The sequence below is a fragment of the Abrus precatorius genome, unplaced genomic scaffold (genome assembly GCF_003935025.1).
Source record: "Abrus precatorius isolate BTA unplaced genomic scaffold, Abrus_2018 Scaffold10, whole genome shotgun sequence".
Classification (NCBI taxonomy): Eukaryota; Viridiplantae; Streptophyta; class Magnoliopsida; order Fabales; family Fabaceae; genus Abrus; species Abrus precatorius.
The window spans coordinates 35,758,581-35,782,908 of NW_020874292.1; the positions used below are offsets into that span (position 1 = coordinate 35,758,581).

The following is a 24,328-nucleotide window of genomic DNA, read 5'->3' on the forward strand; positions in this document are numbered from 1 at the left end:
ATTTAAATATTTTATTTTATTTAAGTCTTTAATTTTTTAAATTCAACACTTTTTGTTCTTAACAATTATGTGGTTAATTAATAAACTGTAATGTGCTAGTTTTGTGAAGCCGCATGATCATTAAAAAAAAATGATGAATTTTAAAAAATTAGAGACTAAAATAAAATAAAATAAATAGAAAATGAAATCAAAATCTTAAAAAGAATTACAAAGTAAAAAAAAGTATTTAAGCCTTAATAATATTATTAGTTTTTAATAATATTTTAAGAATATTAATTAACCTTTATTAAAATGTTATATACAGTAGAGATTGCAATAAGTAAAGTATTTGATGGATACTTACAAAATTGAATGAGGATGAATACAAGTATGAGTACTTATGTGAGGGAGGCTTTAACCCAAAAGCTTATTATGAAAGGGAATTAATGTTAATACTTGATACTTTATATATTTAGCTAGATTCTCTTTATAATCATTAATAATTATATAATTATATGAGTTGTTTTACAACTTGCCCTATCAAGAGTTGTATTTTAGGAGTGTGACTTATAAATAAATATCTAACCTATCACTTCTTATAGGATTTAGAAATTAAGTTCGGCAACTTTCATATTAAGTAAATTTTTAACAAGTAAGCCTAAAATTTTGTTATAATAATTATTAGTATTTCTAATTATTTTATTATTTTAATTTCATATAATCTTATTTGAATAATTTTTTACTTACAATTGAACAATTAATAATTTAAGGAAAAAAAACCTAACGCACTTTTAGTTCTTAGAAAGTTTTTGTTGATACTTTTATAAAATTTTAGTCAAGGTAAAGATTTTACTATTTATTTTATATAATTTCATATCTTATGTTTTTTACTCAATTTAAAGTTCTTTTACAGGTCATAATTATTTTATTTATTAGAATGAACATAATTTTTATTTTGAATTTTTGATTAATATTATATTTTAATTTATAATTTTCTGTTTTTAAATTTTTTTTCTATGCAAAATAAAAGGTTAATATTTATATAACTTAAATAAAAGAATGCATATTTAAAGATATAAAAATCTATCTAATTAAATTTATTTTATAAGATTAACATAATAAAATATTTATCAATAAACTAAACTATAAACATAATTTTTTTTTCATATTTTGAATAAAAAATTTATTTAATATTTTATATCATTTAATCAAGCTAATACAATTTAATTATTACATGGTTAATATAAAAATTAATTCTTATTATGTATATGTATGTTCTAGTTGCTTTTGGTATTGTTGGATTAAAGTAATATGTAAACTTAAAAAATAAGTGTTTACTCTCATTTAGAGAGTCTAATTTTAATAAAGAGGTAAAATATTCTAACTATATCCATTATTGAATTTATAATAAGTAATTAACTAATGTTCTTTTTTTTTAGGTCTTGAAAAATGAGAGTACATAACTCTTAAGTTTGAGTTAGTTATTTTAAATAATCTTAAAAAATATGTGATATTTTTTTTTATAATTTTTAAATACTTTAGTTTAAAAAGTTAATGTATTAAAATACATGTAATATTTGACTATTTATTTTTTATATATGTTTAAATTTTATTTATAAATTACATATCAAATTTTTATATTATTATATTATTTATATAAAATTATGTGAATATATATTTTTATAAATAATTATTTTTTAAACAAGATAGAAGCAAATATAAGTATACGAGTATAAGAAGGTACGGATATGATAATTAAAATTACTATTCACGTGTATATAAAACCAGATATAGGTATTTTTTTAAAATACCGTCATAGACATGGGTATACCCTACCCATACTTTATACATTGACATCTCTAACGAACATGTTAAAATAGCGGAAGGTTTATGAATTACGCAATGGCAACGGATCATAGCTTCAGTGTAGCCTTATAATTTTGTACTTTAGAGCTTTAGAATCTGAAGTATCAAAACGGAACAGGGAACAGTGGCATGAGGGGATTACAATGGTACTGAATCGTTAGCTTTCCAAAGTACTGTGCATAAATGAAGAAGAGAGAGAAGTTGGAAGTGGGACGCTGAACGCCTACATGAAAGCTTGCGGAAAAGTTAAGAGAAGATTCACTTTGTGCAGCCGATGTCAAGAGTTGACGTGACATGAGGGAGTTGGGGAAGGCCCATTCGGCGTCAGTGTTGTGTCAAAGGCTGTTTTTGGCCTCCTCTGTGTGCTGTGTTGTTGTTATGCACATAACATAATCGGGATATTTAGGGTGCTCAAGCTAAATATATTTACCACTGCCCATCATTGTGTGCACTGCAACACTACAGTTTCAACGCATACATCATTAACAAATTTATTTATCACAATATATTTTATTTTTTATCAAGTATGTACACGTGTGAGGAGTATATAATTCATCATTTTTCTGAACTTATTTTCCCCCAAGCTCCTCCTACTCATGCATCTTCCTCAAATGGTATTTCTGGGTCATTGACGCTTCGTCGGAACAAAAATTGTATAAAGACATGAGAATTTTGTACAAGTTTGACTTGCAAATTACAATTTTGGGAAGCTTGAGAATAATAATATTGCTATAAAATATTTAAAAAATTAACGCAGAAGGGAAAAAAGAAAAGAAAAACAAAGGGTAAAAGTGGCTTAATAAAGGATGAATAAGAAGGAAAATGATCCAAGTGATGACGGTGAAATTTTCGAGAAGTAATAGCCAAATGTGTATGACTATTCAAGTTGCTGGCTAGCTGAATTTATTCGGAATTAGAACTAATTTTGGGTAATAAAAATTGTTAATAATTTTAATAAATACCTTGATTTGAAACATAAACTTTTCAAATTATTTAACTAAAATTAAAATTTTTAAAATAGTATTTATTTATTAATTTTAAACAAAAAGTAATTCCTTTTTGCTAAGTGTTTAAAAATTACATTTGCCAAAATCTAAAGCGAATCAATTAAGCGGATCCTTTTGGCTAACTTTATAAAAGAAGTTGATACTGGATAAGTTTTGTCATTTTCTATTCAGTGTTTCAGTGTTTTGGGTGTACGAAGGAGCAATAGCGGGGCAGGGGTAGAGTGTAAGTAACAACGTAAAGGAAAAAAATTATGGATCCACAGATGATGCATGTAACAACCCGCCCAAATACTCAATGCTGCTGCAAGCAATGCAGCTACTGCGAAAGCACTGAGAAGGGGAGATTTTAATGGACTTTATTATCCAGGTACTTTTTGCTGGTAACCCAACCTCTCCACTCTCCTTTTCCCAACAGGCGTGACCTGACCCCCACCCGAGCCCCCCCCTTACACACTACACACAAAGATAATTAAAAATAAAAAAACATAGCCCCCAGATCCATAAAGCAAACTACCTAATAACCTATTTCTGTTAAATTATTGCCAAAGACTCTCGAGTTAAAAACCCTTTCTTTCCTCCCCCAACTACACGACCAAAACTATGCCATCACAGGCGAGACCTTAATTCGAAACACTCCAAGCCAAAACCCAAGTTTAGCCCTCCCTCCTCTTCTCCCAAGAAAAAGTAATAAAACCCAAGACTCAATTATTCTGCTTCATTTTTAGTTGAAGATGCCAAGGCCAGGCCCAAGACCTTACGAGTGCGTGAGGAGAGCGTGGCACAGCGAGAGGCACCAACCCATGAGAGGTTCCATCATTCAACAGATTTTCAGGTTCTGCGTTCCTACCCCCTTTTCTCCCTCATTTAACTCTCTTTGCATTCTGTTATTTAGTAACCGCCCATCACGTGTTCGATTTAGGGTCTCCACCGAGGCTCACTCTCCCGCTACTAAGACCAACAAGGAGTGGCAAGAGAAGCTTCCCGTGGTTGTTCTCAAGGTCGAAGAAATCATTTACTCCAAAGCCAATTCCGAGGTTGTTCTTCCTGTTCAAACAAAATGCATGTCACCCACTTATTCTTAGATCTTTCTCCTAAAACCTTGTTTTCGTTTGGTTAGGCCGAATACCTGAACCCCGACACGCTCTGGGACCGCCTCAGCGATGCCATTGAGACTATCATACGCAGGGACGACACCAGTGAAACCGGTGAGCTTTTGCCGCCATGTGTTGAAGGTACTCAAGTCAATAATTGTTCACCTCCTTTCACATTTGCATTTACAAAAAATTTACAGTTTTGAAATGTGAGCAATTTATTTATCTTTTCTTTTTTAGCTGCTCTTAACCTTGGCTGCAAGCCACTGAGAACATCCAGGAGTGATAGGCATAATAACCCCAGGACTTACCTTACTTCTAGAAATCAACAGCATCCTCATTCTGTTTCTCCCAAAACTGTTGTGAGCAATCCCTTAAACTTTCTGCCAGTGCCGGATTCTAACCCTCACATCCACCAAAATGACTACACTTTTGCTGCTGTTCGACATCACCAACACTTGCCAGTGGAAACTAACACCTCCTTGAACTTGGGTTCGGTTTACCCGTTATATTATGGTTTTGAAGCCGGAAAGCCTCAATTAAGGACTAGCAACCAAGGAAACACTTGTTCTGACACAATCTTTGTTGGTAGACCGGTGGTTGGACCGGCGCTGGAGCCGTCTAGAATGGGTCTATTAGAAAATTTTTCCTGTAGAAGAATCCGTCATTTTCCAAACAGAATTGTGAAAGAAAGTGCTGTGGAGGAGGCAGGAGATAGGGAATGTGATTTGTCTTTGAGGTTGGGTATGTGTTTGCGGAGCAACGAAACAAGTTCAGCCTGTGAATTGGAAGATGTTGGGTTAAGAGGTTCTCAGGAGGGCATCAAATTTAGTAGCCGTTCATCTCAACGGAAAAATGAAGGGTACAGTTTTTACCCTAAAGGGACAGGTTATGATGCCATTTAGTGCGTGTTTGAAACTACTTATCTTGGGAAATAATCATTTTTTTACGCTCTCTCAAGGAGATAACAGAAATAAACGATTATTTCTTCAAAATAAGCTAAACCAAACATGCACTTACTGAAGTTCTACTGAGTGGAATATAGAGGGTGATGATTGGAACAGTGTAGGGAGTTTTCAGAAGTGCAAGGCGTCTTTAGGTAGGTAGGAGGATGGGCAATTTTGCCGGCAACTAGGGTTCCCGTCCTACCTGTTTACTGGTAGAATTACTGGATCAGGTTCGTAGACATGTTTCATCCTCTCATATGGATTCTCTCTCTATTTGTAGTTCTGCTTGTAAAAAAATTCAGCTGGCATTGAGTTGCTCATTGCATGGCTGCAAATGTGAACTGTACATAAAATCTTAGCTTGCTTTGGTTATTTTCAGCTTGGCTCAGAATAGATCAAATTAGAGAAAGGGAAAGCCAGACAAATGTGAGGTTTTGAAATGATTATCCTGGAAATGTCTTGAATGAATTATGTTCATATATCCCGGTAAAGATGTCATAATGAATTTGATGTGTGGCCCGAATCACTCACGTACTAAATTAAACAGAACCTATATAGCTGTATGGCGACATAGAACTGGTTTTGGAATGATTAAATATTCTTTCTCTTTAGCGGTCAACATGCTTAAATATATCAACGTGTAAGTTTGAAGTCAATCTGATCTGTTTATTGAAAGTGAGTTTCCAAATGTGCTTGAAAGGATAATTAGCTTTGATATTTCTCATTACCCGCAGCCTTTCAATTTTCGAGATGCACCCTGATCTGACAGGGCATTTGATGCTAACATTTTTGAGTATGGACATGTAACTCGTGAATGAATGGCGACAGTTGCTGGAGGAGAGGTTGACTGCTACATGGAATTAATTTTCGAATCCTCTGCACTGATGGTTAAGCAGCCTGTAATAGTCCACTTAAACCAATGTAGGAAAATTCTTTCAAAAAAGAAAAGAAAATAAGCATTTCACTCCCAAGAGGATGTATACATTCACTGGAAGGAGACAGAGAGAAGAGAAAGTGATAAATGCACTAGTAGTGAAAAAGCAAGGAAAATATATAAGAACATAAAATGGAGAGGAAATTGTAAAAAAAAAAAAAGTATAGAAAAATCAGAACTTTTAAAATTTTTTTAAGAAACATTCTCTTATATAATGAGAAAGAAAGTTGTTTAAATAAATATCCTTTTGTATCATGGTCACGGCTGACAAAATTTCACACAACTAGTGTGCAAATCGTAGACTTGTAATCTGTAACAAGCAAAGGTAAGCATAAAGCTAATTAAATCAGAAAAAAATAAAGACCTACACCTCCAATGTTAATTGAGCTTCGGTAATGAATTTATTTAAATTATTTTTTTGGTCGTAACATTACTTAATTTTAAACTTTACAATATGTTGCTAGTAGTAGTAGAACATTTATTGAAACGAAAACAACCCAATAAGCCTATAAGATCTACAGTGAATTTTAAAATAATACAAATAATGAAATGCCCTTTATAAAGTACTCAAAATACTAGTGCATAAGAAAGTATTTAATTGGTGCGGGTGAAGAAATACGCAGCCAAGCTGAAGAGAAATGCAGGTAAGAGTCCGAAAGATAGTGATGGAGGTGCAGAACCATGCTGAGGCGTAGGTGCTTCTGATTTTGAAGACTCAACGTTGATACTAAACTTCTGGCCTCTTTCACAATGGTTGCCAATGGTGCAGATGAAGTGGTAAGGCCCAGGTGTAGCAAGGTGAACTTGAAAAGTTGTCTCATTCAAATTGCTTCCAAATGCGCTTGTGACGTTTTTGCAATTGTTGTAGTCAGACTCTGATATAATAGCCACTGTATGCTCTCCGGTCCAGTTGAAAACTGATCAATTGACCACAATAAAGTAAAAAATTTGGAGCACTTATTGTAACATTGGAATGCGCTTTATGTGAACTGGTATGGGTATCAGATATGATAGGATGTATAGGAATATAGTCTTTTCTTAAAATAATTATATATTATTTTATTCCTTATAAATATAATTTCATTTGCTTTGATTTTAAGAAATTTTAAAAGTCATTATTGATTTTTATCATTATAAATTTAAATACAATTTCTCTTATAAATATGTGATGCTTTGACTTGGGTAATATGCCGTGTGTGTGTGTGTGTAATTTTACAATACTTTTTATTAAAATTATTTACTTACTAATTTCTCAATCACTGTTATTACACTTCAGAGTAAGATTTAACATTCTACGCAAACATAAAAAATTCCTGCATAAAACATTTCAAACGATATAAAATATAAAATTTGAAGATCAAGAAAGACTAGGTTTTAATTATTATAATATTGACATCTTTCCCTCATTCATTGACTAAACAATGCAAAAGTTAAAAAAGTCAGAAATTATTGCCTACCAAGCAACATCAGCCCCGGACCATGGATACACATTTTCGTGAAGTGAAACATTGTCCAATGGTTATAGAAAAGCTGAAATACTATGAATGAATGAATGGATATTAATGGAAAGAGAATGTGCAGAGATTAAAACTTACTCAGTTTGTCACCAATGAAAAATTCCTTAGCCCTAGCCCAATCTGAATAGAAGTTCTCATTGGTGGGAATGTTCCATCCGAAGCTATCACCAACCTTATAGTCTGTTGCCTCAGTTGCACCAATTATGAAAAACATTGCAATGATGGAGCACCCTATCAGATTCAAACCCATGTTTCTTGACATCATTTTTAATTTGTCTGTGCTCTGCAGATCGTCCCTGTTGGTACTCTGTTCTCAGTTGTTCTTTTTCTACTCTGAACTTTGGTCCAAGAGGATATTACAAATTGAGTTCCATGTAATGAGATTTTGATTGTAGATGTACATATATATAGAGAGGAGGGAGGAACTGCTCTCGAAATTAGAATTGTCAAATGAAGTATTCATTTTGAACAACGAATATATGTTGCTACAATATGTTTGAATTTCTCCCTTGGTAATTTTGTCAGCTTACGTTACGTGCAGCACTATGACACCTTGAAAGTTCTTTATTATTCTAAGAATTCATTGTATTGTGTTTGTGATTATCGACACACGATTTCTAATTTTGAGAAGAACAACTCAAAATACACAAAGTCATCCATGTGACACTAACCAGTTGCTTCTTTGAATTTTAAAACAATATCAAGTTAAGTCTCAGTAAAAAATCAAAATTTTTGAAATAATATTCATATTAAATCTTTTTTATAATTTTTTCTAGAGTTTTTCTCAGTCTCTTTTATGTCATCCACTATCTTTAATGATTTTATTTGCACTTTAATCGAATTTTTTGTGCATTACTTTAATATATTTGTATATATAATTTTTTTAATTTATTTTTTGCTGTGTTAATACCATCCATTTTAACATTCTTTCTCTGTTTTTTTTTTCAAGATGCGACAAAAAACTTATTTTGTACTTTTATCATCGAATTTAAAATATCTTACATTATTTTTGAAAGCTGAAACTCAAATCAAATTTAAATAATCTCTACCACCATAATTATTAGAGGTGTGTCACATTATTCATTAACTAATTACCGTTAAAAATTATTGATGTACTAAAAATTTTGTTACCCACGTCAGCTTCAATAAAATTGGGCAATTGATGACATGTATCAAAATCAAGATAAGTGCATTATCAGCGAACATAAAAATGAAAAAATAACTAAATAAAAACATAAAAAATAACTTTAATTTATAAATATTTCAATATTATTAATATCAATTTAATATCTTTTATTTTTTAATTTTTTCTTTGTATCACATACATCATATCAATCACTACTCTCTTTTTTATATTTATCTTTCTCAAAGTGTGAGCATTATCTAAATATCTTTTATAAAAAATATAAGAGATAGTACAACGTTATGTAAAGTTTGTGTAGTTAAGAGCCAACTCATCCATGTTTTCTGACTGCGTAATATTTCTTATGTCCGTAAATTGATTTAGTAACTTGTTACTTGAGCGTTAAAAAGCCTATTGATTGGTTATAATACTACGAAGACCAAAAAATTTTGTAAAGAAAAAAAATTTTGCTCGTAATTGATGTCTAATTATTACTATTATTAATAAAATAATATTTTATTTTAATATATTTCAATCTTAAAAAATAATTCTTTTATCGAGCCATAGATTGATGATTTAATAAATTTTGTGTTAAAAAATTTATAAAATAATGTGACTACATATTTAAATTATAATATTAATTTTTAATAACATTATAAAATAATAATAATAATAATATCTAATTATGAATCTCATGTGAATTTTTTTTTCAAAAAAAAGTCATGTGATCATTTAAAATGATTATACAACTTTTTAATTCTTATAATCTTGACCATTAAAATATTTTAATTCCTTGTTGAGAAGGTAAGAATGAGTAAGAGAATAAGAGCATGTTTGGTAAAGTTTTTCAATAGCTTTTTGAGATAAAAGAGTTGTTGATGCTTATTACAATTATGTTTGGGTAAAAAAAATTAAAAGTTGCATATTATTATTTTCTAAAGAAAAAAGTTGTTGGGTTAAAAGTTAAAAATTAGACATTCTCTTTGAAAGGTTTTTAGGACAAAATAAAATTTTTCATTAATAACCTTATCACTTTCTGTACAAAGAGTTTATTATCACCAATTGTCACACTCATAGTACTTTCTTTAAACAATAGCATTTATGAGCTTCTTTCATCTAACTTCTTCTTTCCATTATAGAGATTGTGCTCATATGAAAGGAATGTGAAGGATCACCAAGAAAATATGTGAGATCTACAGATCTACAAACGAGTTATGGTTTTCTGAATTTTTTTTTTTCTATTTGATTCCATAATGAGTGATTTTTTCTATGGGATTCCACTTTCAATTGATGCTATTTTTGGTTTCCCCATGCTGGGAAGGGAACCCTAGAGTATACACTAACATCTTTCATGGGTAAAAACTAAGCTTAGATTAATGGGTGTTTTTGTTCTTCATTATTACTTACCATAGGACGTTATGTTTTGTGACTTTGGTTTGATGTTTTGAGTATGTTTGTTGGTTGTGACTTTGATTTGCCCTTAAATGTCTCCAAGTTTATTATAGTTTGGATCAAGTGATATGTTTCTATTATAATTTCAATATGTTAATATTTGTTGCTTAAATAGTCAGTTTTGTTTAGTGATTAGTTTGTTATTAATAGTAGCTAAGATTATGGAATATGAATTTCCATTAGTTATTTTCTTTTTCTGTATTTAAGCATTTTCATATTCAACAATAGAACAGTCCAATTTGCATCCAACACTCGTATTGTATTTCTTTTATTCTCATTCTTTCATGAAAATCAACTATTACTATAATTAGTTGTTATACAAAGTTATGAACATTTAGAAAGAAATCAACTTGTTATAGGAATTGACCTTAGATTTCTTGGTTAATTATGCTATCCTTATGAATTGCTATTTATTCAAAGTGAACTTCTACTTATTAAAGAATTGGTCTCTTATCTTCCTTGTGCTTTCTCCTTAAACCAATTCATGTTTATTTTGTTTTGATCAATTTCAAGAATCAAAACTAATTGCAACTAAAATATCAATTACTAATAAAAATAAAAATAAAACAATTGACACAATCTGGGCATAGCAAATTATGTTAAAAATTATTTATTCAAACTAATTTATACCCCTTTTGGTAATTTTCTACAAAAGTCATCAATTTTATATTATTCAAACATAAAATATTATGTTAAAAATCACTTTTCAACGAACATACCCAAACAAAAATAGGTTCTATACATAATCGACTCTTTAAATAATATAATTTTTATAACTATTCCAAACGCGCTCTAAAAGAAAAGTTTTTAAGCTCTCTTAGTGAAATTAGTTGTAAGCTTATGGTGAGAGAGGTAGAAATTTGATATAAAAAAATTATCTTAATTCAATGAATTTATTCATGAAAAGATAAATCTAAATTTCTTTTGTTAGTGATAAAAATTAGATATTTAATTTTATTTTTGTTCAAATAATTTAAAGTTCGCTTAAGTATTTTTCAACTCAATTTCAAACTCTTTCTTCTCAAGTTTTCTTTTAGCTTCCACTCTCAGCTCCCTCTTTTAACCTTTCATTCTCCTTTGTTGATTCTCCTCTCCTCTCAACCTTTTCCTTCCCTTCTATTCTCTCCTTTCAGTCTAGTCTCTTTCTTACTATTTCAGCTAAAAATAAGTTAAAGTTGTATGTTATATTTTTATAGTTAAATTTAATTTTTATTTTTATAATTTTGATTGTTTTAATTTTATATTATAAGTCTACTTTTGCTTCTTCTTTTTTATTTTTGTTTAATTCATGCTTTCATTGTGACATTAATATTCCATTGAAAACACACTTAAAAATTTTAAAAAGAAAAATTCATTCATAAATTATTTTTAAATTTATTTATTTACTAATTATCAAATTTCACCGTAGAAGCCCATCTCCTTGCCAAACCAAATTGCCCATTTTGCCCTTCATTTTCTCGGTGGCACTTCACTACGAGGGACCAAGACTTTCACTTATTCCCTCACGTCCCTCGATGACTTGAGCTAGGAAACCTCACTCTCCCTCTCTCATTTTTGGCATTCAATACAAGACAAACCCAAGGCCAAACTCACTTTTCTCTCTCTCATCTCATGAGTTCCTCCTTCAAACCAGCAAGCTCAGCACCTCTCAAACTCACTCAAAGAACTTCCATTCCTCTCAGTATTGCAGATCACTCACGTGTAGCAGATCAGCTGTACGTATCGCACATCGTAAGAGTTATACTTACACATATACAGAGGTAGAAATCGGAGTGTTACAATCTCTACCTTTAATTATTGAAGTTTAATATAACTTTACACATTAATCACTGTATACAATTTGGTAATACAAATTCTTAAATAATAAAACTTGCATTGTATAAAATAAAATTAAAGAAAGATTATTTTTAAAATTTAAAAATAATTTATAAAAAATTCAAATTAATTTATATTTGTATCAGATAAGTTCCTATTCGGTCACACCCAATAATAAAAGGAATCGAATACCCTTTCTGCCTTATTCTAGGACGAAGGATACTACACCAGATAAGGCCCTATTCGGTCACTTCATAACCAAGTGAAACCAAATATCCTTTCAGCATTATCTTAGGACGAAAGATATTACTTACTCATTCGGCCTTGTCCCGCGATGAAGGGTATCAACTACCCCTTCAGCCTCACCTTTGGTCGGTTAACAACATTTCCATGGGAAGCGGAGTCTGAATCCTATCCGTAACATTTACAGATAAAGACTTCTAGGAAATTGGTCTAATACAAGGTGACCCTATGGTCATTAGTGTCAACATTCATAACTGTACTGTTCAAAAAATCCTGATAAATCAAGAAAGCTTAGCTGATATCTTGTATTAGAATACCTTTAAGTAATCGGGCATACTTGAGGAAGAGTTAAGAGAGTATGACGAGTTATTTATCAAATTCTCAGGTAAAAGGGTGGAGACCTGTGGATGTATAGAGCTATATACTCTCTTTGGTTTTGAGCAGGAAGAGAGGCGCATCAAGGTGACATATTTGGTCGTGCGTGCAAGTACCTCATACAAGTATTTGGTTGTGCATGCAAGTACCATATGGTCATTAGGACACTTTTACATGCTGAGGACACATTCTCAACACCTTGTGAGATAGACTTTATGATCTCTACATGTCAATTCAATTGTATTAGAGATTTGGAAGTCTTTAGAAGAAAAATACAATAATAAATGGTAAGGTACAAATAAAGTTATCATGTTGAAATACTTTAAATTTAATATGATTGATAATGTACCTATCATGGATCAAGTTCACGAGTTATAAATTTTTGTAAGTAGACTTTGTGATCTACAAGTAATAGTTCTTAAATCATTATAAGTTAGAGTAATTATTTCAAAATTGTCTTCATCTTAAATTGATTATAGGAACAAACTCCTACATCTTTGAGAAGGCATTTACGTATAAAAGAGAAAAATAAAAAATGTAATGTTGTGCATCTTTTTTAAGGTTCTAAAGTAAACCATGTTGGAGAAGTAAATACAAATAAAGACAAAAGAAAGAAATCTTTCGTGGATGACAAGCAAGAGATAAAGAGAATGTTACCATTGTTACAAGAAAAGGCATTATATCAAGGAACAGTAAAGTCAAACTTTACATAAGAAAAGAAGTTAAACTTGGTGAATGCATTTCATGTTCCAGATATAAGCAAGAACTTAGTCTCTACTAATCTCTTGTGTAAAAGAGAATTCAAAATTGTGATGGAATGTGATAAAATTATCTTACTTATGAATAATATGTAGGTAAGAAAAAGATATTATACTCAAGGCATGTTCAAATTTAATATTAATGATAAAGTGAATAATTCTTTGCATGTTGTTGATTCTTGTTAAAAGCACTTGCATGAAAATTAAAAAAATAATTTTTTTTTAATATAATTCAATACTTCTTATATGTGTCCATGAGCTTTTAATATAATTGTATTATTTTATGTTTTTTACTAAAAAATATTACAAATTATCTCATCATATAAATTTTGAGACGACAAGATTGCAAACTCTCATTTGATTTACAATTGCCCAAGCCTCTAAGTATATAAAGAAATACATGTTGTACGAGTAAACATAAAATAAATTTTTTTATTTATAATATTTTTTTTTTCAAAGTTTTTCAACATGAGACTTAAATGAATAGCTTACTCTAATCCAACCCAAAAAAAATAAATAAATCACTTTTTACATTAAAAAAAATTATTTTTAAGCAATATAGAAATAGTTAATGCAATAATGAACAATAATGTAAAGGAATCCCTTTCCTTGATAATAATGTAGGGATAACTCGCTCCCGAGTGTAGAGAATGATTTAATACTTTTACTCATTTAATTGCCGAGACTATTAATGGTTTATCCAACAGTATTTATATTGAATGTTCGTTTCAGGAGGAATGATTCAGCTTGAAGGTTTTTTCCTTCTTTTGTTTTATGGAAAAGAGCTTAAAGTTTAAAATAGTGTAAATACTTACCTGTCCTTATCGATTCTTAAATATAAAGAGAGGTATCAAGTGGGATTTAGCTTAGGAAGGTGAATTGAACTAGTCGTCTTGTTTAATTGGTAATTAATAAAGCGTGATCTATGTCATAAATATGTGGATGAAAGGTAACTTCTGATTCTAGGCTGTTTTGAAGTTCATTAATTTTTCTACAGTTGAACTTGATCGTTTTCCCAACTCAAGTCTGTTCTAATCAATATCAAATGCTTTTGTAGAAAACAAAGTCACTATTTGTCAAAATTAATCGGATTTTAATAATGTGACACATGATAATTTATTAATTAGTGACATTATTACTAAGAATTTAAAGTATTAAATTTAAAAAAAAATTAAAGAATAAAATTAAAGTCTAAAAAATATATTTAAACGATTATCATTTTCCTTTCTATATCCAATTGTCAGTTGTCACACACAAACTAACAGTCAAACGATTGAAATCTGTATTTTATGAATGGTCGGTATAGTTGGCAGAACTTGTAGAACATGAGAGTACATACCCGCGTGAACCTGTCTAGTTGTATTTTCTAAGTTACATCCAATTTCAAGAATCCAACCACTAAAGAAAAAATGTTTGTTAATTTTTTTATCAGCAGAAAAGTGGGACTTTCGTCTTAAATATATAAAATAAACATAGGGATCACGATGGAGTCCCCAATAGGCAACTTTTATTCATCCATATGCATAACCAAACAAACAAGTCCCTGCAGCTCGAAGAAGAGCAAATACATTCCCTTACATACAAAAATACCATCAAGACAAACAATGAAGTCACTCACCCTACAAGTGTACTATAATAATGAAAATTCAACATGACACAAAATAAAAAGAACTTCTTTAAACTCAAGTCTAAAACAATAAGTTAATGACAACGGTGAAGAGAAGAGAGAAAGTAGCGGCTAAAGAGGTGGCTGAGCCTGGGGAAGGAGGAGTTGCGCCTGGCTCAGTCGGGGGTGATTGAGTTGGAGATCCTTCGCTGGAAGGAGGGGTTCCAGAGGATGGAGGTGGAGCGTTTCTTGGTGCAGGGGAAGAGCCGTTGACTCTAACGCTTAGCTTTTGACCACTGCTGCAATGGCCTGGGATGGAGCATGCGAAATAGAATTCCCCAGTGCGATTAAGGGTGAATCTTACTGGTGATGTTGTGAATACTTGGATATTCTGATTCACGTTGCAACTGCCAAAGTTTGCCTTCGTAAGTTCCGCTACCGTGTGTCTTCCCGTCGTGAATCTGAAGACTGCAATCGCCGGGCACAATCAAAAGTGATCACACAATTACATAAGTATTTAAATCAATAATACACTAAATTACTCTCTAAAAAAATATTGTTTCAACTTTTAAATATAAGTTATTAAAATCTTTATTATTGAAATTTTAAAGATTAAAATAATCATCGTTTTATAATTTATAAATTAAAGTAATGTTTTTATAATTTTAAAAACTAAATTAATTGATATTTTTAATTTCAGAGATTAACCGAAGATCTTACTCGCATTTAGTTTAAAATTATGCTAACAAGGATTGATGAAAAAAATTCCAAAGTTATTTGGTTTTCTTGATTCATGTAATATTGAAAATGTTAAACAAATAAAAAGGATGTTAAATAAACATTATTTTGCTTGCATGGAGATTGTTGTACTTACCTAGGGTATCGTTTTCCCTGAATGTGATATTAGAAGCCCAGTTGGAATAAAAAGATGCTCCACCAGTGGGAGAACTTATCCAACCAGTGGAGTCCCCTACTGTGTAATCTGTAGCTTCTGTGCTCTGTAGAATTGCTGCAGCAACAGCAATTACTATAAGAATCGCCATATTCTTTAACTGAGGCATCTTGCTATTAGCCTTATGTGTGTATCAGGTCGCCCCTGTTTGATGTATCTGTTTTTGCCTTTCTTCTGTTTCCCAAGAAGAAAATCTTGGAAGTGCCTTCTATTGGTGTTGAATATATAGAAGATTTAGAGGCTGATACGGTATTCTTAAGAGAGGAACTTAGTCACAAGATGACTGGGTTTTTCTTGTTTTTTTTTTATAATCTAAAAAGTTGTTGGGTCATACTACGAGATCAAGTCCATGCATGGAAATGGTCCAGAAAGCTTCAAAATATATATTTGTTTCACTTCTATTCTCGCCTTCCCCACCCACCCCAATGTCAATAATCTGTAATTAAATAGATAAATACTCATACCGTTGACCAGATATAATTAACACAATAAGGATGCAATTTACATTCACATCATCATTATTTAAAACTATTACATAATTGCCCATTCGATTTTTATTTTGAACTCATATGTTTAGAATCTGAATGACAAAGATCAATCACTAAACTCTTATTTTAATCCTTCAAATTATAATTATCAATCACTTTAATTTTGTTCTAACAAAATTCTTATTTTAGCTCTTAAATTTATAAAATATTAATTAATTTAATTTTTTTATACTTTACTTCTCGTTATTGCTTTGCACTAAATTAAATAATGATATTTTGTAAAATTAAAATAAAGTTACAGGTCATAGTAACCGATGGTCAAAATTTTAGGAATTACAACGGAGTTTACCAAAAATTAAATTCTAAATTTAATCAAATAATTTCTTTTAAACATGTCGATAATTATCTTATGCAAAAGTTGTTTGACCGTAAAGTGTGAATATAAACAATAAAAATCAACAAACTACCTTTATTTTAAAACCTAATATAATATTTAATTAAAGAATGCCACGAAAGGAATTGAAAATCAAATGATTGAAGAGGGTTCAACCTTGACATGGTCTAGAAAACGAGCCTCTGAACCTTAAGAAGGCTTGCTTGGTATGCATAATAACCAAGTCTAAAAATATGTATCCTAATAAGATTTTAATGTGATAAAAAAAAAATATTATGTCTGACATAATATTATATTTGGTATATCCTTATAAAAAATCTTTTAATTAAAAGAAACATATTTATTACCGTTGGAGGTTGGTAGATTTTAAGTTCGAATTTTTGTTTATGTCAAAAATTTTCAGTAGAGTCATCTATTATGTCTAAGCACGCGACTCGAAATAATCTAGTAGACTATTTTATCTCTTTTTCCGTCTCTTAAGGGACTTGTGCTCAATATTTTGCTTCTAGGAGTATCTTTCTTTTGCATCACAAACAGCCTTCACGTAACTGAGGGTAGCTGCTTTAAAAAGACACTTCGACGTTCAAGCTAAACAAAATAAGCAAACAAACAAATAAAGATTACTATGGAGTGGATTGGACTATAAATATAGCAGCACTTCTAATGTATTGCTTACCTACACTTATACAAGGTGTCTTTATTATATTGTTTGCTCTATACCAATGTCATTTTTTGTCGGGCATGCTTCATATCTGTCTAGTGTTGAATTACAGGGTTTTAGACCTAGAAGGAAGAAAAGAAATAAAATAAAGATTGAATACAGTAAAATTGATATCGCTATGATTTGTTATATAATTTGATCAATCATAATCTTTTATTTATAATATTAATCCTACTTAAATAAGGGAAACAAATCATGAAACATCGAGAAGTATGAAAAAATAAAATAAAATAGAGAAACTAGGCCTGAGGGTGGATCTCTAAGGTACCCTAAGATACTGTAGGATACAATCTACATATTATTGGATGCTCTACAAAATAAAATATTAATATTACGATATATTCCAATATTTTTCCTTAAACAGAAGCTAGTTAATATTTAATCTTGCTATAAAAAAATAAAATATATTATGAGCCTTAAATGTGTCTAAAGTGAATGCTTGTTAAGTTTTAATGAGATATAGATAGAGTGGATTGAGTCAGATTTGGATTCTCTTCGTTTTGTGGTGCGAACTGGACATACAATTCCATTTTTACTTAATGGACTTGCTTAAGTAAAAATGCAGAAAATAATAAAAAATTTTATACAAAATTAGCTTAAACGAATTATTTTAACTTAAACGAATTTTGTTTATTTGAAGATATAGAAACTAGGTATGAAGGAAAGAAAAAATTGAGGATAGATTGAGATAAGGAGAGCAGGTAAGAATGATAGTGGAAGGAGAGGAGGGTGGAGAGTTGGATATGAAGGAAAGATGGAGAGATAAGTATGCGATAGGGTGAGAGTGAAAAAAGGAAGAAAGGAGTTGGGCATAAGATAGAGGGAAGAGAGAGTTGTGAGAAGAAAAGAAAAATTAGGTATGACAAAAGGAAGAAGGTTAAATATGAAGGCTAAAAAGTATTAAATATGTAAGTTGAGAAGGGAGTATTAAGCATGGGGAGAAGGAGAAGAGAAGATAAAGAGAAAAGATATAAAATTCGTTTAAGTAAAAAAAAATTACTTAAGTTAATTTTACATAAAAATTTTTGTTATTTTTTGCAAGTAAAAATAGAACTAAATATCTAATTCTTACCAAAATTAGAGAGAATCCAGATCTAAATTAAGTCTCGTTTGTAGATATGGATCTCTTATTTTTTGATGCCAATTGCAAAGTTCAGAGTTAGTATTCTTTTTGTATTTTGACAAATGGAAGGGAATCTTTTTTCTTCATTAGCTAGCTTGAGAGAACAAGATAACACTAATTGTTGATAATAAAAAATGAACTACACTCAAATTATTTCTACATTATATAATTAATATTAAAGCATAGAGTTTAAAAAAATTCACTTTTTAAGGTTAAATTTATAAGCATTAAAAATATGAAAATTAAAAATTTAAATATAAGTAGTTGATTGTAAAGATTGAACCACCATTAATAACAACAATTCAAATTATAAATAAATTCATACATAAAATTTTTATAATTATTGTGCCCTTTTAATACTAAAATTTTAATTTTAATTGTAACTAAAAATAAGATCAAAATTATATAAAATTATATTATATAATTATTACATAATTTTATGACATTTAAAATATACTATGTGTGTAAACATAAAATTTCACTTATATGAATGTCACATGTTATATACAATGTTATATGAAGCTACACAATTTTTTTTATGACCTATATTATATAATTAATTAATTTATTAACTAAATATTGTTTATAAAAATATCACGAGTAATCTTAATAAGTCATTAAACATTATAAAATAATTAAAAAATTAATAAATTTCATTATAAATTTTATGTAAAATTTAGTTTTAAAATGGAGCTACACAATTTTTATGACTTATATTATATAATTTATTAATTAAATAATTTATTAGCTAAATATTTGTTTATAAAATTGATCATGACTCATGAGTAATCTCGTCAAGCCATTAAACATTATAAAATAATCTAAGAAAATTTTAAAATTAATAAATTCCATTATGCTTAATTTTTTTTTTGGTAAACCATTACGTTTAATTTTACATGCACATTATTTTTATTATTATGTAGTATCAACTAGTTGGTGTATAATATTTTACACATTAAATTTAAATCACAGTTATTATTAATTTTCAAAATATTTGACAACAATAAAACACTTATTCTACTTATATATAATTAAAAATAATATAATAAAAAATTATCAAAACCAACATTAGTCTTATAATTCTTGTCTCCCAAACAGTTTTAACAACAATATTGCTTTCAACATCAGTATATTTTCTAGAACAACGTGAGTATATTTTCAAAAAATTATATTTAAAATTTTGTGTATTATAAAACATTTCATGATTTTTGTCAATGTAATTAAGCTTGAATATTGTTCATTATACTAAATTTATTATTATTTAAAAATAATAAGTTTATAATTTTTCATTGAAATATATTTTATATTTAAATTATAATTACTTTTAATTTTTTAAATATAATAATTAAATAGAAAAATAAACAAATTTGTGCAACTATAGACATAATAACTAGTTGAAAAGTTTTTTTTAAAAAAACATCATAATATATTAAATGGATGCAACTTCCATATAATTTTATGAAAGAAATTTAAAAGGTTTGGGAAGAGAAAATTTCAATGATTAAAATCGTAAAAAATTGAAAAAGAATAAGATAAAACTATTTAAATATATTTGTATTAAAAACAAAATTATTCTAAAATTTGTTTGGGAGTTTGAAGAGAATGAAAAATAAATATATTAAAGAATATGAAATAAGAGAAAAAGAAAAGAGAGTTAATTAAAAATCTTATAATTTTAAAAAACTTAAAATATGAGTTTGTGAGAGGATTTTGAAGAATAATTACTCCTCATATTTAAAATCTTTCTAACAAAATTATTATTAAATAAAATTTTTCTTCCTTCCTCTTTCTTAATTAAATTCCAAACAAAAAATAACCTTAAATTACCTTTTTTTTTATATATTTTTTTGTTTTTATTATAAAATTTTAAAGATATTTATCTATAATAAATTAAGGTCTCAATGTATTATATTATATTATATTATATTATATTACAACTTATTTATCTAATTTATACAAAATGATCCATTTTAAAATCTTAACTAAGAACATTTTACATTCAGTTATTCTATTATTTAAAAATAATAACATTTTAAAATATTATATTAAATTAAAATGCAAATTTACAAAAGTACTAACGTACGTAACAAATAATTCAAGTGAGGATATTGTCACTGGAAAAATAAGGACAAAAAAATACGTCTCATTAAATCTTATTTAAATAAACAATAATAAAAAATTACATAACTTTTTTAATAGTTATATCTTGATAATTAACGCATGATTATATGGTTTTAAATTTATATTTATTATAAAAAAAAGCGACCACCTATTTACCAAAAAGAATATTATCTAATTAAAATATAATTTAATTAAAATGTATCAACAATATAATTTATTATATTATTATTTAATTATAAATTATTATATACATAAAAATATAAAATTTTATAATAATGTATATCTACCATCTACCATATATTTAAATTAATATATTCAAAATAATTAACAAAAAATTCTTACATTACATCAATGTTAAATTTATTAGAATAACCACTAGTGTTAGTGAGTTGCTAGGTGCTAACACTAACTAATGTAAAATGATGGGAGAAAATATGTAAAATTGATCAGAATTACAAACCGTGTTTCACTCTTCATGGTCAATTTGGATCCTATATCTCACAAATAGAAGAAAATCCGTGACAATGGATGATGATGCTTACTTTTCAATATGACTGTAATGTCCCACAGGATCTTAAAAATGACTGGATCAGATTGCACAATCCAAGAACCTTATCCTCAAAAGGTTCAAAATTGTCGTGTCTTTGAATTTTCCTGGCCAAAATGCCTGAAAATAAAACAAAAAATAGAAAGAAAAGAAGAAAACAGAAATGGCTACAAACTTTCTTTCAACAGCAAAGCCCTTCTTACTACCCTCTTCATCCCCTTTCTCTTCCTCATCATCATATGTTTACTATCATCCCATCAAATGCACTGTGAAGAGGGAATTAAGTGTTTGCAATGCAACCAACCAACCTGTTCTACATTCTCCAATTCTAACAAAAAGAGGCTTGTCCATCAGCTTCTTCACCTGCTTTGTGCTTTCATTAGCTGGTAAAAATGTAAATGCAGCAATACTTGAGGCAGATGATGATGAAGAACTTCTGGAAAAAGTGAAGCGTGACAGAAAGAAGAGACTTGAGAAGCAAGGTGTCATCAATTCTTCCCGTCAAGAAACAGGTCCAATCTTGCAAACATCACTCTTTGCTTTTCACTTCATTTTGGGGGAATGTGAAAGCCTGTCACATTTTCACGTAAAGATGGAATGGTTCACTATAATACATTTATCCTATTATGTGTCTCTGTGAAATATTAAATTAATTTTCATTTTTTCAATTTTTTTCCCTTTTGCTAATGGGCACGGTTCACTAATCACCAGAATGCAACTGAATTTACGGTTAAATTGATTGTGTTTGAGGGTCCGCCCGCATTCTGGAGACAGTGTAATATATATTTTTTTCCATATCTTAAGGATTTCCGATCAACAAATTCGGATCATAAACTTTGTTTGTTTGTACTGTTGTATGCTTTATGCCAAATCAGAGGTTCAACGACATGTTTCTTCAACAAATCAGGAATATTATTGTTTTGTATGCCTGCCGGCAACGCAACTTAATTTGTCAGTTGGAACAAATTTGAGTATATGATTTAATTGTCTGCTTTAAGGTTGTCTATAACTCATTTACCATGCTCATATATTTTACACCCTTCCTTTTTTTGGAATTCTAATTCCATGGTTTTTTTCGGAAATTGAATTCTGGAATCACTTCTCTAGAATTAAATTTTCTAAATGTGTTATACTCTCGGACTCACCAAAAATAACTCCTAAAAATTAAATTTAGAAAGCGATTTTGGAATTTAATTTGTAGAAGTAACACAAAAATAAAAGTCATGGGGGCCAATATAAAAGATGGGAGGGGTGAAAAAAATGGGCCAAATGCACACTGTTTGCCTCTGTATCTGTTGGGCTTGTATTTAGGTGTAGGTGCATCATTAGTCAGTGCAAGTAATGTAAGGTACATTGTAATTCCTTTGCTACTTACTGAATGCTTGGTTGATTTTCTTTAGGCCTTTCTTAGTTATAATTTATGAATTGGATGCCTTCAGCTGGGGCCAGCTCCCAATGTGACTTAATAAATAAAACTAAAATTTGTAAGCAGGATATCTTCAGGATCTGGTTTACAAGCTAAGCGAAGTTGGTCAAGCACTCGAAAAGAATGATCTATCTACTGCTGGTTCTGTCCTTGGGGGAAGCACTGATGCAGATTGGGTCCTTAGAGCTAATATAGCCTTCAACAAGGTAAGTTTGGTTACTGAAATAGTCGAATGACTGTATTTATTAGGAATAAAATCATTATTAAATCTTTCATTTTGAATTCTAGGTAAAAAAAAAAAAGCTTGCTCTATATTAAGGTGATAGCCATAGCTGCTAGCTTCACTCAAACCATGAACCGTGAACAATTCCTGTGTATGAATTTGTCACAGTGTAAAAAGGTCTCAAGATCATAATAATTTCAGTAAGTGACAAACCATGGACTTCATAGCCCTAATTTGGATAAAATTATAATAAATACTTAGTAAAGAAAAAATAAAATAAATAAAATTACCGATTTTATGTCTTTTCAAAAGTTAAGATGCATAACTTAATTTTAATTTTTGGAAGAAGTTAGATTCAATTTACCTCTTTATTTGCTTCTCTTACATGTAGTATTTATTGAAAAAATTATCTAAACTGAGAAATGTTATATTAATCACATAACAGGTAGAAGTTATTTTCTTGATGTGAAAATTCTATTATTGCTGCATAAGATTTCGCTTTTTCAGAACGTGAAAAATAATGGGCTTAACAAATTTCTAACTCAGTACCTCCATGGGGGAATACACTAAAGATCAGAGCACACTCTTCTCCACTTGAAAGTTAGGAAATTTAGCTTGATGGAATTTTCATGTTTATCTTTTTCAATCCTTCCCTAATTGCCTCTCAAGGATTAGATGTCTCAATTTCTAACCTTTTAACAGCTGAGCTCCAGTCCTGAAGAGAAGAACGAGGTGGACACGTTCAATTCCTCATTAGCTTCATTGATATCATCAGGTGTGATGCATTTTACGTTGCAAGATGAATATGTTTTTGCCTCACATACAATGAAATGATAAACTTCAGAACATATGTTGACACTTACTCTTTTAAGCAGTTTCTAAGAATGATGTCGAGTCCTCCAAACTAGCCTTTGTGTCTTCAGCCTCTGCATTTGAGAAGTGGACATCCTTGACAGGGCTTGCTGCTCAGCTTAAGGGGCTTTGAGGAAAATTAATATACAAGAAATGTCATTGCATTTCATTTCAACATTTCGTGATCAATATAGAGAATTCCATTAATTTTCTGCCCCATGTCGCCTCATGGGTGTCTTAGAGCAGTCTCTTCGTAGCATTATGCACTACATAACGATCAACAAGCTCATTCTTTGCTCAACTAGGCTAAGTTCGGGATATGAACAGTCACTGAAATTTGCAATTTTGATGCCACTATTTAATAATGAAACGTTTGCTATTTTTCTCACCTAACATGTTAAATGAAATGGTATGCAAGTTATTTTAAGTTAATCTCTATATATTAAACCTGTGTAGCAGGAACTACGTGATCAATTGGTATGCTTTCCTAGCTCTAGCCTCTTGGCTTTCTTTTTTAATTGATTGTGTTAATGTCCCAAATTTAGCGCCGTTAGCTGAGGACCATAGGCCAAATAAAATCAACTAATGATAGTATATGATAAAACGGCTAAATAAGGCACCAGTCGAAATATATAGCTAATTTAATTACTATTAGGGATAAGAGGTTTTTGAGTTTTTTACTAACTTGAGACAGCATACAATATGTTTTCCATCCACTTTAAAGACCTAACATATTAGAAACATGTTTCTAGCTATATTTCGCTAAAA

The 24,328-nt window shown here is 29.6% G+C and overlaps 3 protein-coding genes across 8 annotated transcripts; 2 read left to right on the forward strand and 1 right to left on the reverse strand.

Annotated features, from left to right (window-relative positions):
• The first annotated feature begins 3,419 nt into the window (after positions 1-3,419).
• Positions 3,420-5,099, forward strand: LOC113848975. The gene is made up of 5 exons (XM_027478453.1): positions 3,420-3,684; positions 3,772-3,886; positions 3,970-4,084; positions 4,184-4,847; positions 4,969-5,099. The coding sequence occupies exons 1-5, from the start codon at positions 3,584-3,586 to the stop codon at positions 5,048-5,050; spliced, it is 1,077 nt and encodes a 358-aa protein (XP_027334254.1). The 5' UTR covers positions 3,420-3,583; the 3' UTR covers positions 5,051-5,099.
• A 9,664-nt stretch (positions 5,100-14,763) lies between these two features.
• Positions 14,764-15,963, reverse strand: LOC113853103 (cucumber peeling cupredoxin-like). The gene is made up of 2 exons (XM_027483557.1): positions 15,588-15,963; positions 14,764-15,181 (listed from the first exon to the last, which is right to left on the reverse strand). Exons 1-2 carry the CDS (start codon positions 15,772-15,774, stop codon positions 14,796-14,798), a joined length of 573 nt encoding a protein of 190 aa, XP_027339358.1. The 5' UTR covers positions 15,775-15,963; the 3' UTR covers positions 14,764-14,795.
• Positions 15,964-21,175: 5,212 nt separating this feature from the next.
• On the forward strand, positions 21,176-23,945 carry LOC113874574 (thylakoid lumenal 16.5 kDa protein, chloroplastic-like). 6 transcript variants are annotated; one of them, XR_003506092.1, is made up of 5 exons: positions 21,176-21,571; positions 22,552-22,691; positions 23,411-23,483; positions 23,584-23,807; positions 23,846-23,927. XR_003506092.1 is itself a non-coding variant. In XM_027512795.1 (4 exons), exons 1-4 carry the CDS (start codon positions 21,223-21,225, stop codon positions 23,691-23,693), a joined length of 672 nt encoding a protein of 223 aa, XP_027368596.1. In that variant the 5' UTR covers positions 21,176-21,222; the 3' UTR covers positions 23,694-23,945. The 6 variants fall into 6 exon arrangements, 3 of the variants coding, with proteins under 3 accessions (XP_027368596.1, XP_027368606.1, XP_027368614.1); XR_003506095.1 differs by lacking the exon at positions 23,846-23,927 and adding an exon at positions 23,216-23,307 and having other exon boundaries at positions 23,584-23,644; XR_003506094.1 differs by lacking the exon at positions 23,846-23,927 and having other exon boundaries at positions 23,216-23,483; positions 23,584-23,659.
• Positions 23,946-24,328: the final 383 nt, after the last annotated feature.

What these genes read in the sequence shown, in the direction of transcription:
- LOC113848975 (XM_027478453.1), top strand. Translation starts at nt 3,584, where the DNA reads ATGCCAAGGCCAGGCCCAAGACCTTACGAGTGCGTGAGGAGAGCGTGG. An exon ending in ACTCCAAAGCCAATTCCGAG is followed by an intron (nt 3,887 to 3,969) that starts GTTGTTCTTCCT and finishes TCGTTTGGTTAG; the next exon opens with GCCGAATACCTGAACCCCGA. An exon ending in ACAGGTTATGATGCCATTTA is followed by an intron (nt 4,848 to 4,968) that starts GTGCGTGTTTGA and finishes CACTTACTGAAG; the next exon opens with TTCTACTGAGTGGAATATAG.
- LOC113853103 (XM_027483557.1), bottom strand. Translation starts at nt 15,774, where the DNA reads ATGCCTCAGTTAAAGAATATGGCGATTCTTATAGTAATTGCTGTTGCT. An exon ending in CAGGGAAAACGATACCCTAG is followed by an intron (nt 15,182 to 15,587) that starts GTAAGTACAACA and finishes CGGCGATTGCAG; the next exon opens with TCTTCAGATTCACGACGGGA.
- LOC113874574 (XM_027512795.1), top strand. Translation starts at nt 21,223, where the DNA reads ATGGCTACAAACTTTCTTTCAACAGCAAAGCCCTTCTTACTACCCTCT. An exon ending in TTCTTCCCGTCAAGAAACAG is followed by an intron (nt 21,572 to 22,551) that starts GTCCAATCTTGC and finishes ATTTGTAAGCAG; the next exon opens with GATATCTTCAGGATCTGGTT. An exon ending in AGCTTCATTGATATCATCAG is followed by an intron (nt 23,484 to 23,583) that starts GTGTGATGCATT and finishes TCTTTTAAGCAG; the next exon opens with TTTCTAAGAATGATGTCGAG.